Consider the following 12,226-nt stretch of genomic DNA (forward strand, 5'->3'; position numbering starts at 1 on the left):
GTATATTTACATGTTTCTTCCTGCGCTGCAGTTTTAAGATTCTGTGGAGAATTATAGAAGGTTTCCAGCATATATCAGCATGATTATTACAATTATGTTATGATGTGTAACCTGAAAAGGGTTTTGTTTTCTATCCCATCGCTATGTATCCTGTTAGATGCATGCTTAACTGCTAGGAAGCAAGGTGGACAACACTTGCGTTCTTATTTAAGTTCTTGGAAATTTACTGGATTTGCCTAAACTGGGTGGCATATACACCCTGGTTTGGGGGTGGTGTGGTAAGTACAACTTGTAAGACCTGTTTGCTCACAATCTGCATTATTGCCCCTACATTATAGTTATCCAGTACCCTTGAAGAAGCACTCTCTGTTTCACCAGATGCTGAGTAATCACAATGAGAATTATGGTAAAAAAAAAAGCAGCTGGACAACTTGAGTCTATCTATCCCTGGCCGAACAAAGGCAACGTAAAGGATAATTTAAAGCTGGCACCCCTGAGTGTTAATTATTTTCCTGCTAATTAAGCACATGGTAGCCTCTCATGGGATATTAAGTGAAGTACTTGGCCTATATAAACCAAAGCTTCTGCTCATCTCAATACACTGACGAGGCTGGAAACTCCACTCTGAAACTAGGTGTAAAAGCAGCTACACGCCATATACCTTGAAAGAAGAAAAGCTATGTGTAAGAGCAGACAGGAGCAGACAGGGAAAGTCTGAGCTAACACCCATGAGCTTCCAACAGAAAGTTTCTTTGCGTACAATCTGCAGCCGCACTCTGCGTCATACAAGCGCACATGGAGTGCCCAACATAATACACTCTAAGAGTCGATGGAGGAGCTGTTTCTGGTCGGCATTCGTGTTGCTGGTGCTGTGCTGCATGATCTGGCAGTGTAGCCAGCTGACGGCCACCTATCTACAATACCCCACACAGGAGAGGGTAACATTGGTTAATAGTGCTAGACTACCTTTCCCAGCCATCACATTATGCAACCTCAACCGCGCTCGTATGTCTCAGTTGAATGCCTCCAAGTATCAATCTCTAGCTAACCACCTATCCGAGGGTAGTGATGAGGACACTCCTAAGAATGATGCAAGAGAAAGGTACTTAGCTTTTGCACTCTCTCAGTTAAGTGCAGAGGAACAAATGTCCCTGGGGCACCAACTACAGGACATGCTGATATCCTGTGTCTTTCATGATGAAGTCTGTGATGAAAGGTGAGTTCTTCTATTTAGATTTTACATAGAGTAGTATTGAATAGTGTGTGGTTAAAGATCATGCCATTGAGTGTAAAACATGGAAAGTTAATTCATTTTGTCCATTCTAACTATAAGAACTCGCATTCTTCTTTTTACTCTTTGTTTAGGACGGTGTTGTCGCTGTGGAGAATCAGGGTAACCTATCCCTTTTATTTCAGCTTTTTTACACCTTTCTTAAACCCTAAACTTGGAAGCTGTTACACCTTTAACGGGCTGAGACACAGAAGTCTCCAGGACACATCATCTGTGAAGCCAGCGGCTGTCCTGAATGCTACCAAAGCTGGATTTAGTTATGGTGATTTTCATTCTCATTATAACTTAACCAAAACATAAGTAATGCAGTAATACTTTATAATAGCCGGTGAATATAAGTGCTAAGCTGTGTTTGCAGTAAACCATTTAGCACTTAATGGGATCAAATCACTCTGTTGTAGTTGCCTTGCAAAACAAAATTAATTAAGAAGTAACATATTTGTATTTATATCGCTGGGGGATCATTGCTATAAGATCCCTGGTTTTACACTACTTTCTTAATTCATAAGGTATGTTTGGTATATATGAAGGTATTATTTATAATATTAAATGGTACACTGTTAAAAATAACCTTACTCCACAAGATTGCTGCCCCCAGTAACCTTCTAGGTGTGCCCGTTTCTACATTAGATGAGTCCACCTACTAATATGAACAAGGCTGGAGGAGAGATAGAAATATTCCATAACTATAAACCACTGCTAAATTACTATTTGATTTTCCCCTTAAACTACAAGGCACACTCTAGATTAAAAGAACATAAATTAACTAGTTGGTTTTTATTTCTCCAATACATGGTTTGCAGTAATTATCTCTGCATATTTTTTCATCAATATGAAGTGATTATCCTCATTCTCTTTTTTGCACAGGATTGACTTATCTCTTATTTTTCCCAACAGGACTTACGATGGAGCTATTCATAGAGCAGAATGAGTATATCAGTAGTCTAAGTACTGCAGCTGGGCTAAGGGTGGTACTGCATGGACAAGGGAAGATGCCGTTCCCAGAAGATGAAGGAGTGAATGTTCCACCTGGTCAGGAGTCAGACATTGGAGTAGTGAAGGTAGTATAAGCCCATTATTCAATATCACTTGACCAGATCCCCTGAAAAACAACAATTATGGCTCCCATATGGGCCCAACAATTAGGAGGGCCCCACAGTGCTGCTTCCTATCACTCACTCTCATGCTAGAGATTATTATGCCAGATTCCAGCGCCCTGATTCTCTTAAAAATGCAGGGACCGTTCCTAAGGACAAAGGAGCCCCGCAAACCCCGCTGGCCCCATAAACCCAGAGGACAGCCTTCCAACAAAGCTTATGCAAAATGCATACCTCCCATATATAAGAACTGGAAAAGCCCTAGAGCAAGAATTTCTTGTATTAGAAAATTGTAAACCCCCCAATATCACCATCAGCTCCTCTGCTTCTCCTCTGTTAAATAATAAACCTTTCTAAAAATCTGTTTATGTACAGGTTACCGTTCAGAAATTGGCACAATTAAATTGTAATTTAAAAAAGTAAATAATGGAACTAGACTGAGCTTTTGACAATAAGACAGTGCTCCTTATGTATCTAGATAGATAGATAGACAGAATAGATATAGATATATACATAGTCTGCATATCAGTAAAAAGGATGTAGCCCAAAATATATCCATTATTAATGTTTTTTGAATATGATGTATGCATTATGTAAATATGCATTTGTTCCAGGTTCATGTCAAGCGGCTGGCGAAACCCTATAATAGCAGGTGTAGCAGTGGGGAGAACATCAGGAATTATTATGCAGATGTATATGGGACAGACTACAGCCGAGAGGTGTGCACTTTGTACATTCACCGTAAGCTTTTGGAACGTATCATGGAGATGCATCATTTAAACGTCATCATGTATCTTTGTTTGCACTCAATGCACATCTGAATATTTTGTTTTTTCTCCTACCATTTCATTAAAATGGAATGCTAATAGCAATATGCACAGTCCTCCATAGTTTCAATAGGCTGGTTGAAGAGATCAGAGATATCCCTTGTATCCAGATAACCTCCTTCACTTCTTACTCAGATCAGACATCTGGTTAGTGTCCAAAATAATAGCCTTTTCCATACCCCTTCAGAGAATAATAATACCATAAAAGGCATGCCTCAGCATTTCAGACACAGAATAGTTTCTCCTGGCATAAAAATGAATTAAGTATCACCCGTAACAAATGTTTCCGCTAGCTGTTTTGTGTTTTTGATAGAAATCTACCTGATATATCCATATACATATTAAGATTTTCTCTTACCTGAGATCTATTTAAAATAATGCAGATGATTCTGTCTTTTCTGGAGTTCAGAGGCATCATTAAGATAAAAGTCCCACTGTGGCAACCATGTCAAGGCAGCCATATGAAATACATAAGTTCGTGTATGAAATATAAAATTTAAGGGGTAGTTAATATAGCGTATGTGACTTTCTCCCACGCTTGTAAGAAGAGCTGTGCCCAAGCTAAAATGATCAAGAACTGTGGTTGCAGAATGTGGGAGTTTCCAGCTCCTCCAGGGCTTGATGTCCCTCTGTGTAACATCAGTGAACCATCCGTTAGTAAGTGTGCCAATCTGCCAATCCAGCTCATCCCATTCCTATTCGTTTTCCTAACAACTGGTGCCCTATCTACTCTATTGGCAGATACCTGTGTGGAAATGTATGAATATAAACTATCCCACGATCAACTCAAATGTCAATGTCCACTGCAGTGTGAGTGAGTATCTGCAATCATGTAATAGATCTATATTCTTTCCTTATACCCATAAATGCCTAAAGCCCCACAACTGGTAGGTACATTTTTTTTATTATCATTATTATTATGATTCTTCTCTTATAAGTGTATTATTTGGTGAAGTAAAAAATTGTAGGATAACGCCTAGGATTATAAATCTCACAGAAAAACTGGAAAAAACTATCCCTTTCATAACCTAAAACGTTTTAATGAAAATATGAACCAAATAGTTCTACAGTGGGCTACCCATATAATTCTAGCTTATCTCCTTTACTTATCTCCTTAAGTGTGATATTTTATGGGAAGCAATGACTAATTTGCTAAATAAACATGCCAAATCAAGCCTGGGTTAGCGCTATACTACTTACATTTTTGTTGAGTTCACCATTTTGCCATTCTTTTCATCTTTTACCATACATTTTTCGTATCATCTTGGTGATGATAACCATTACTGCAGAGTACTGTTTTTATTTAAATGGTGGGGAGGTATAAAATGGGCATTAGTTGAAAATGTGGAAATCTTAGATATTAAATACAGGTGCCAGCATTTAACCATTCCATTATATCATTCGTGCTTTAGACAACCGCCTGGTTTGCGCTTAACAGATGTTCCTTTCACTGTCTTTTTCCAACCAGGGAAGAGAACTTTGAACTCACTATGTCTTCATCACAGTGGCCTAGCAGCATGTACTTGGTAAGCCTTGCTATCTATCGCAAACAAGGAACAGAATAAATATCAACATAAAGCTAAAATACAAAATACAAAATGGCAGGAACAAAGTGAAAAATTCATCCAGAATAGGGACCGGATGCCATCTAAGTCAGAAGAAAATAATACAGACCAGTATTTAGGCATGAATGGCCATTTAAAGCTACATGCATAACAATTTGGCAAATGAGCTAACAACACCATGCTTAATAAAGTGTTTAACAGCTAAGGGGAAGAATTTATTGTTCAGAACCCCATCCTAAAACAGTAAAAGGGCCCCGGGAGCAGTATTACAGTTTTTTCATGTCCAAAAAACTGCAGTATTACTTCAGAAAAACTGCAGTAATTTTTCGTAAGGGATAAAGCCCCAAGAGGAGATGTTTCCTGTTCATCCTTGAAATCCCAAAGCCAAACAGGTGATGGGTTGTCATCTCATTATAGTTAATGATGCTAATTTTATCCTGAGACCCTGATTCCTGATACTTTCCCGGTTAAAATGTGTTTTTATGTGTAAAAACAAAAAAGCTTGATTCCATAACCGTGTGCATGTTGTGTGACGTTAGTTGCTAGTATGCACAGCTATTTCATGATGCACTTTAGAGGCCTTAGCATAAGAAACATAATACATTTGTTGGTCTGCGGTATACATATCCACTTTCAGAATTATTCCATTTGCATACAATGGAAACGGCAGAAAGAACACAAAGGGGATATGATAAAGCAACGATTAGTATAAATGATAAAAAGACTTAGATATGTTTTGGATGTATCTTTACCAACCACCCTCACGCCATGCACCTACATCCAAAGTTTGCTTTTCATATTTGAATGTCTCATTTTATATTTTTAGGACTCTTTCGCTAAGCGTCTCCGCAGCAAAAAAGGATCTCAGCGTATGCAAACTATTAGGTAAAACAGATAAATATGATGCATATCTCTAGAGCTAAATGGAAATAACTCAGTTCCATGCTACATAGCTTATATAGGATGAAAATGCATGTAAGTCCAATAATTTCATTATTATTCAGTGTAATATGTCAAGTATTTTTGTTCATCTGAGGTTGAATTTAACTAATTTTTAGACCTGCTAAGGAACATAATATATATATATATATATGTATATATACACACACTAAGACTAACCTATTAGCGTAATTATTTTACATGAAGCAATATATATATTTCCTATTTATATGTATGCAAAATAATTTGCCTAAGCAAATCATAGAAGTCTTTGGAAATAAATGTCTAAAATACTAAGTAAATGGTGATTCAGCAGCTAATATGTGTAGTTATGCAAAACAAAACAATCTATAATACTAATACTGTGCAATGGAGGCTAACAGATACCTTTATCGCTACTGTCTAGCAACGTGTCCCAAATGGAGAGCCTTTTAGATACGCTAGTTGTATGTAATATAATTTAATCTGTGTTATAATTTCTTATTTCTCAGAGACAATGTCGTTAAAGTTGTGGTTTATTATCAGCAGCTGAACTATGAGCTAATAGAAGAAGTCCCTTCCATGCAGGTAAGCCCAATAAGATATATATACATAAACACTTTACGGACAAAAATATTGGGACACCTGACTATAACACCAAGCAGGACTTTTATGACATCGCATTCTAAATACAGACATTAATATGTAGTTAGTTCCCCCCTTTGCACCTATTACAGCTTCCTCTCTTCTCAGTAGCCTTTCCACAAGAACTCCTAGCACGCGATCTCTGTTTCAGTTCATTCCGAAGGTGTTCAATGAGGTTGAGGTCAGGGCTCTATGTGGGCCAGCCTAGTTCTTCTACACCAAACTCATCCAACCATGTCTTTATGGACCTTGCTTTGTGCACTGGGGAACAGTCATGCTGGAATAGAAAAGGGCTTTCCCCAAACTGTTCCCACAAAGTTGGGAGCATAGCATTGTACAAAATGTCTTTAGCATGCCAAGACATTTTGGACAATGCCCTGACCTCAACCCCATCGAACACCTTTGGGATGAACTGGAACGAAGATTGCAAGCCAGGCCTTCTCATCCAATGTTCCCAGAAATATTCCAAACCCTTGTGGAAAACTGTTCCAGAATAGTGGAAGCTGTTAGAGATGCAAAGGGAGTCCAACTACATTTTAATGTCTATGTAGTTTATGTATTTAGGATGCAATGTCATAAAAGTCCCTGTTGGTACCCCCGTAATTTTGTCCATGTAGTGTATACTGTATATGGCAAGAAGTCTTTCTAACATCTAATGATGTTTCAAATGGCTATTGACTGGCTGATAAGGCCTTCTTTACCATGGGGAAATGGGGCATCGGCCCAAGCACCGTCTTTCCTTATGGGCCCACAGCAGTTGTAAGTTTGGAGGGCCCACAGGGTTTTTTCATATTTTTGACCATTTGACCAAAGAATGGAGGGTAAAGGTTAGGCATTGCTAAGATGCATACCTTTGTTTCAGGGACAATTATAAGACAGAAATACATATGGGCTTAAATACACCTCTGTATACTTTCTATTGTTGAGTTATGTCAGTCAAACTAAGTTAGCTGAAAATGTTAGCGCTTACCAACAACACATAAAATGACATTGGAAAAGTTCATATTTTTTAAAATGGTGCAAGCTGTTTTTTTAAATGTTTTTAATAAAAACGTTTTAACCCAGGGCTATAAAATATAGGTATAGGCATTCTTCTTTATTGACATCAACTTTCTCATGCTGTCACATGAGGGAGCAAGATATACCTGCCCAGGAGGACATTAGCTGCAACTGCCACAGCTTCCAGGACAACACTTTGATCTGAAAACCACAAATATACTTTGTCTTAGAAGCCATGTTTTAACCACAGCACACTGTGACAATATGTGCATGTTACAATGGTATCTCTAGGTCAAGTGTAGTATTTTTAAACATAGTTAACACTATACTTAGTTTAGTTAACTTTGTTGGAAAAAGCAAGTTCATATGAAGGTGGCCTGTCTATATTCATGTCATTTTGTTTTCCTGCAGCTGGTGGACTTATTTTCTAGTATTGGAGGCTTGGTTGGTCTCTGGATCGGAGTCTCTGTCTGCACAGTAGCAGAGTTTTTCGAGCTGATACTGAACCTTTTGACATTTGTCATTCATCAAATCCCAAAAAGAGATCGGGAGTCACCTGAAAATCCATACATAATTCCACAACCTGAGGCATGTTCTCTTGTATCTCCAACAAATCAAAGTTTGGCATGGGATACTATTGATGATATATCTAGTCTACTGGGAGAACACTCTGAGGACAACCAGAGCATGAACAACCCATACGAGTTTTACGATGTATGAACAGAATGCTGTGCACTGCCAAAAATTACATACATTAGATATAAACTTTGGGAGTTCAAAACGTAGAAGATACTGCAGAGCTCCGGTGTTTGGGGGTATACAAAGCAACTTGGGTTTAACTTTTTAGATAAAAATACTGGGATACAAGAAACATTAAGATGAGAAAAACAAAAACATAAAGGTTGTCAGTATGTAAAAAGATGATCATAATACTTTAACTCAATATCATTGATTGACACTGCCAGAGAATGATCCCAAAATAAAAACTTCTGACCTCATTGGAAAACCCAAAGGAAACCAGTTTAGCTCTTCTGATTTTTAACCCCTGGGCAAATTAGGCATCATGCTGGGAGCTTCTCTTGTATGTTGAATTTCCCAGTACTCTGAGTGACAGCATCCCTGAACGTGACATGAGTTACCAAAAAGTTTAGCACAAACTAATGAAAACCCAAGTCTACACTTTTGACCTATATTGTGTGTATTCAGAAGGATGACACGTTCTGTATCGCTATACAACACTACATGCCTTACTACTTATAGCACCTTCCAGTACTAGCACAAAGTAAGCAGTAACCCAGACTTCTGAGCAATAATATCACCAATTAGTTATGGCCACTTTTAATAACATTTCTTGTAATATGCAAACTCATAGTATCAAAAAAGCAAAATGCAAACTATATAACACAAAGACACACATGACATGGCACCATTCATCTGCTCGTTCATCTTGGTCATAAAAGGAGTGGCAGAGTCATTGGTGGGATTTAAAGGCAAGGGTGTTGTATTAAGCATGTTTAAATTGATATAAACTTCCAAACACTATAAATATAGACATATTGGATTTCCCATGCTTTTGTGATCCTGGCACAACTCCAACCGACAAAGTCTCCGCAGTGACACCACAGGTGGGAAAAACCAAGCAAGAACCCCTGCAAGCTTGTTGTCAACTGGCTGCTTGAAGATAACCAGCACCCACAAGGAAAGCCTCTCGTAGCCCCCTCGACCACCTGCACCAAAACTAAAAAGAATAATGGAGCCAATATATGCTTTCCTAACCCCACCTAACTGCCCTCCACCTCCAGCCAAACCCTGGCTTGAACGTAACACCTACCCTATCAGGCAACCTGTGGAACAAACTGACAAAACTAACAATAGCTGTGTCAGAAACATGCAAATTGTGGTGCGCCCATAAAGGAAGGGAAATATACTGCGTTGGGTTCTATCCCTAGTTTCTATGGAAACCATAGCGTATAGAGAACATCTCTTGTGTATTTTGGTTGTTTCCCCTCTTACATTCTAGTTACATTATTTAAGTTGCAAATTAATAAAAGTGAAGTTTTAATAATAAATATTTCCATTTTGTGTCTTGGCTGCACCACAGTTCACCCTGACTTATATAACAGACCATTCACATAAATATGTCCTCTAATTTTAACCCCTTAAGGACAGTGGGATTGAAAACAATGCATTTTGAGCCCGTACATGTATGGGCTTTGTCATTAAGGGGTTAAAAACAGGACAGAACAACAATTCTGCAAACAAAAAACATAACAATGGCTGAGAAGGTAATGGCAAAGTCACAGATAATAGCACTGATTACCCTGATTACAATAAACAGCATATACCTATAAAAAAAGATGGGAACTTAATCAAGCGTGCCATTCCAGGTTATATACTGATTTCTACAATACACAACTAACCATAAAAGCACATTTAAAGAGATTACGATCAACAATAGCTATTTTTAAAGAAATGACGTAGCATCTACTTGTTTATTGACTCCATGTGTAAGAAGTAGTGACTAAATATAGAACTTTCCTGGGACTGAAAGAGAGTAACACACTATAACAATATATTTCACAAATAAATCAAAGAAGGATTTATTATTTGTTTCTTTGCTATTGAATGCAAAGGACATTTTACCTTATGTTAGTGAGGTAAGTTAATGGGGAGGAATCATGCAGAATCTTGAAAACAGAACTACATCAATTGTACATGATACATTGGAAAAAATATAACGTAACAAAATCATAAAACAGAAGTAACTGCAAATGATTTCAGCTTGTTTGTTCAGAAACATTCTGCAAATGTAAGGTGGGTTTTCTGTGGAGACTGAAGAAAAAAATATAAATGGGGAAGGTGATCACACATCCTCTTTCAATGGTAAAAGATTTGAGAACAACTATAGTGCGTCCACAATGTTTTAGCTTGCATGTACAATTACAGAGAAATGGCTTAAGTTATTTCTTGGGGGATGTTGCCTAGGTCCTCATGGAAACATTATAAAATCCCTACATAACTGAAGAATTACTTCTAGGAGGGGTTTAAACATTCAATGGTACCAGGAAGGAGGTATTCAAGAACATAGGTATTCAAGAACTAGAGTACCAAGGTCTATTACTCGTTTCACAACAATTGCTTTACAGGATATGTACAATATCTTCACAATTCATGTTATCATTCGTGACAAACAGTTTTCATTTGTTTAATTTCTTGTCCTTTTTTAAAATTATATATATATATATATATGTGTATATATATATATATATATATATGTGTATATATATATATATATATATATATATATATATATATATATATATATATATATATACACATATATATAGTACTGTGCAAAAGTTTTAGGCAGGTGTGAGACAACACTGTAATGCAATTTAACAAAATGCAAAGTGAGTGGAAAGAACAAAAATCCAAATCAAATCAATATTTAAAGTGACCACCCTATGCCTTCACCACTTCCGCCATCAAATTCTTCACTCCCAGAATCATGTCGGGTGGGGGTCACAGGTCCCAAAAAGCAAAATGCGTTGGGGTCGGCAGGACATTTTCCCCTGACATCGAGATCTAGATGGATGTTCAAGACGTTGGAGTCTGGACGTCATACATGAGGTCACGTCCAGAAGCCATATAAAGCCTACAAACTCCCTGTTAATGGGGCTCAGATATTCTGATGTTCACTGTGGGCTACATTGTGTCCCTACCTCTGTGTTCCTGTCCCTTTGTTTCTCTGCTGCTGAAACTTGGATTGCCTTTGGCTTAACCTTTTGCCAGCTGCCTGCTATATTGACTGTCTTTTGGATTAACCAATTGCCTGCATTAGTAGTCACCAAACGAAGTTAGGTGCATTCCTGTCCTTTAGTGCTACACCTTAGCTCCTAACACTAATATCCCCAGACACACAATACACACGCAATTCTCTTACCCTCGGAAGCAGTGTCACGCAACACAACATTATGTGACCCCACCTTCTCCTTGAAATCAGGGACATAAAAGAGGCAGCTGTGCCAGCCAAGACATTTTGCTTCCTGGGTCCAAGGATGAAGTGCTGTCCCCCATTCATCTGAGTTTAAAAAAAACAGACACAATTTGTACAAATCCTAATGCACAAGTCTACAGCACCCCAAATGCAGCCCAACATGCCTGAGTCCCATGGAGCCACAGAGACCCACGTAAGGGCCACCTCTGTCTGGCAGTTGGGACTTGCCTTTTTACCCACACTCCTGGAGAATGTCCAGAAAAACTCTAGGTGCCCGGAGGGGACTTGTTATCAACATGGCGACCTGCTGCCCTGTATATATATATATCTATATCTATATATATATAGATATAGATATAGATATATATATACATATATATACACACAGAGAGAATTAAATATATTTGGCTTCTCATACTCTAATATTTAAACAGAATTAAACATCTACCACACCGGAATACATCTGCCAAATAAATTAAGAAGTAAACATGCTCAGAATTTATGAGAACATTTCCAGTGCATGGCAATATGCCCAAAACGTATGGATTTTGTTCTTGGCATATTACTTGGTATTTGCATATTTTGGTCTCTATATCCTCTCCAGAGAATTGGAAATGCCTATTAATATTTACCTTCCCATCACTTGTCACTTATCTGTTTCTGCACCACTGAGCTGGAATGCAGGTGGCAGTGACACCAAGAGTTAGGATCCAAACTTAAGGGCAGCAGAGATACTATCAAGCAGACACACAGGAGGCACGCTGGACAGGGGGGGTAATCCAACACACAAAATGCGGTAACGCAGCATTCAAGCAATGCTGAATGGAATCTGTGCTCAGAGCCAAGGTTGAATCTGTTCAGCTACAGACATTCATATTTCTCCAAAC

At 38.1% G+C, this 12,226-nt stretch overlaps 1 protein-coding gene across 1 annotated transcript; it reads left to right on the forward strand.

Moving 5' to 3' along the window:
- Nucleotides 1–863: 863 nt before the first annotated feature.
- On the forward strand, nt 864–8,228 carry LOC128492311 (amiloride-sensitive sodium channel subunit beta-like). Its single transcript, XM_053464814.1, has 10 exons — nt 864–1,216; nt 1,417–1,553; nt 2,189–2,352; nt 3,003–3,107; nt 3,752–3,872; nt 3,957–4,029; nt 4,684–4,741; nt 5,607–5,665; nt 6,211–6,286; nt 7,754–8,228. The coding sequence occupies exons 1-10, from the start codon at nt 879–881 to the stop codon at nt 8,060–8,062; spliced, it is 1,440 nt and encodes a 479-aa protein (XP_053320789.1). The 5' UTR covers nt 864–878; the 3' UTR covers nt 8,063–8,228.
- The last annotated feature ends 3,998 nt before the right edge of the window (nt 8,229–12,226 follow it).

Source organism: Spea bombifrons, chromosome 4 (genome assembly GCF_027358695.1).
Source record: "Spea bombifrons isolate aSpeBom1 chromosome 4, aSpeBom1.2.pri, whole genome shotgun sequence".
In the NCBI taxonomy this organism is placed as follows: Eukaryota; Metazoa; Chordata; class Amphibia; order Anura; family Pelobatidae; genus Spea; species Spea bombifrons.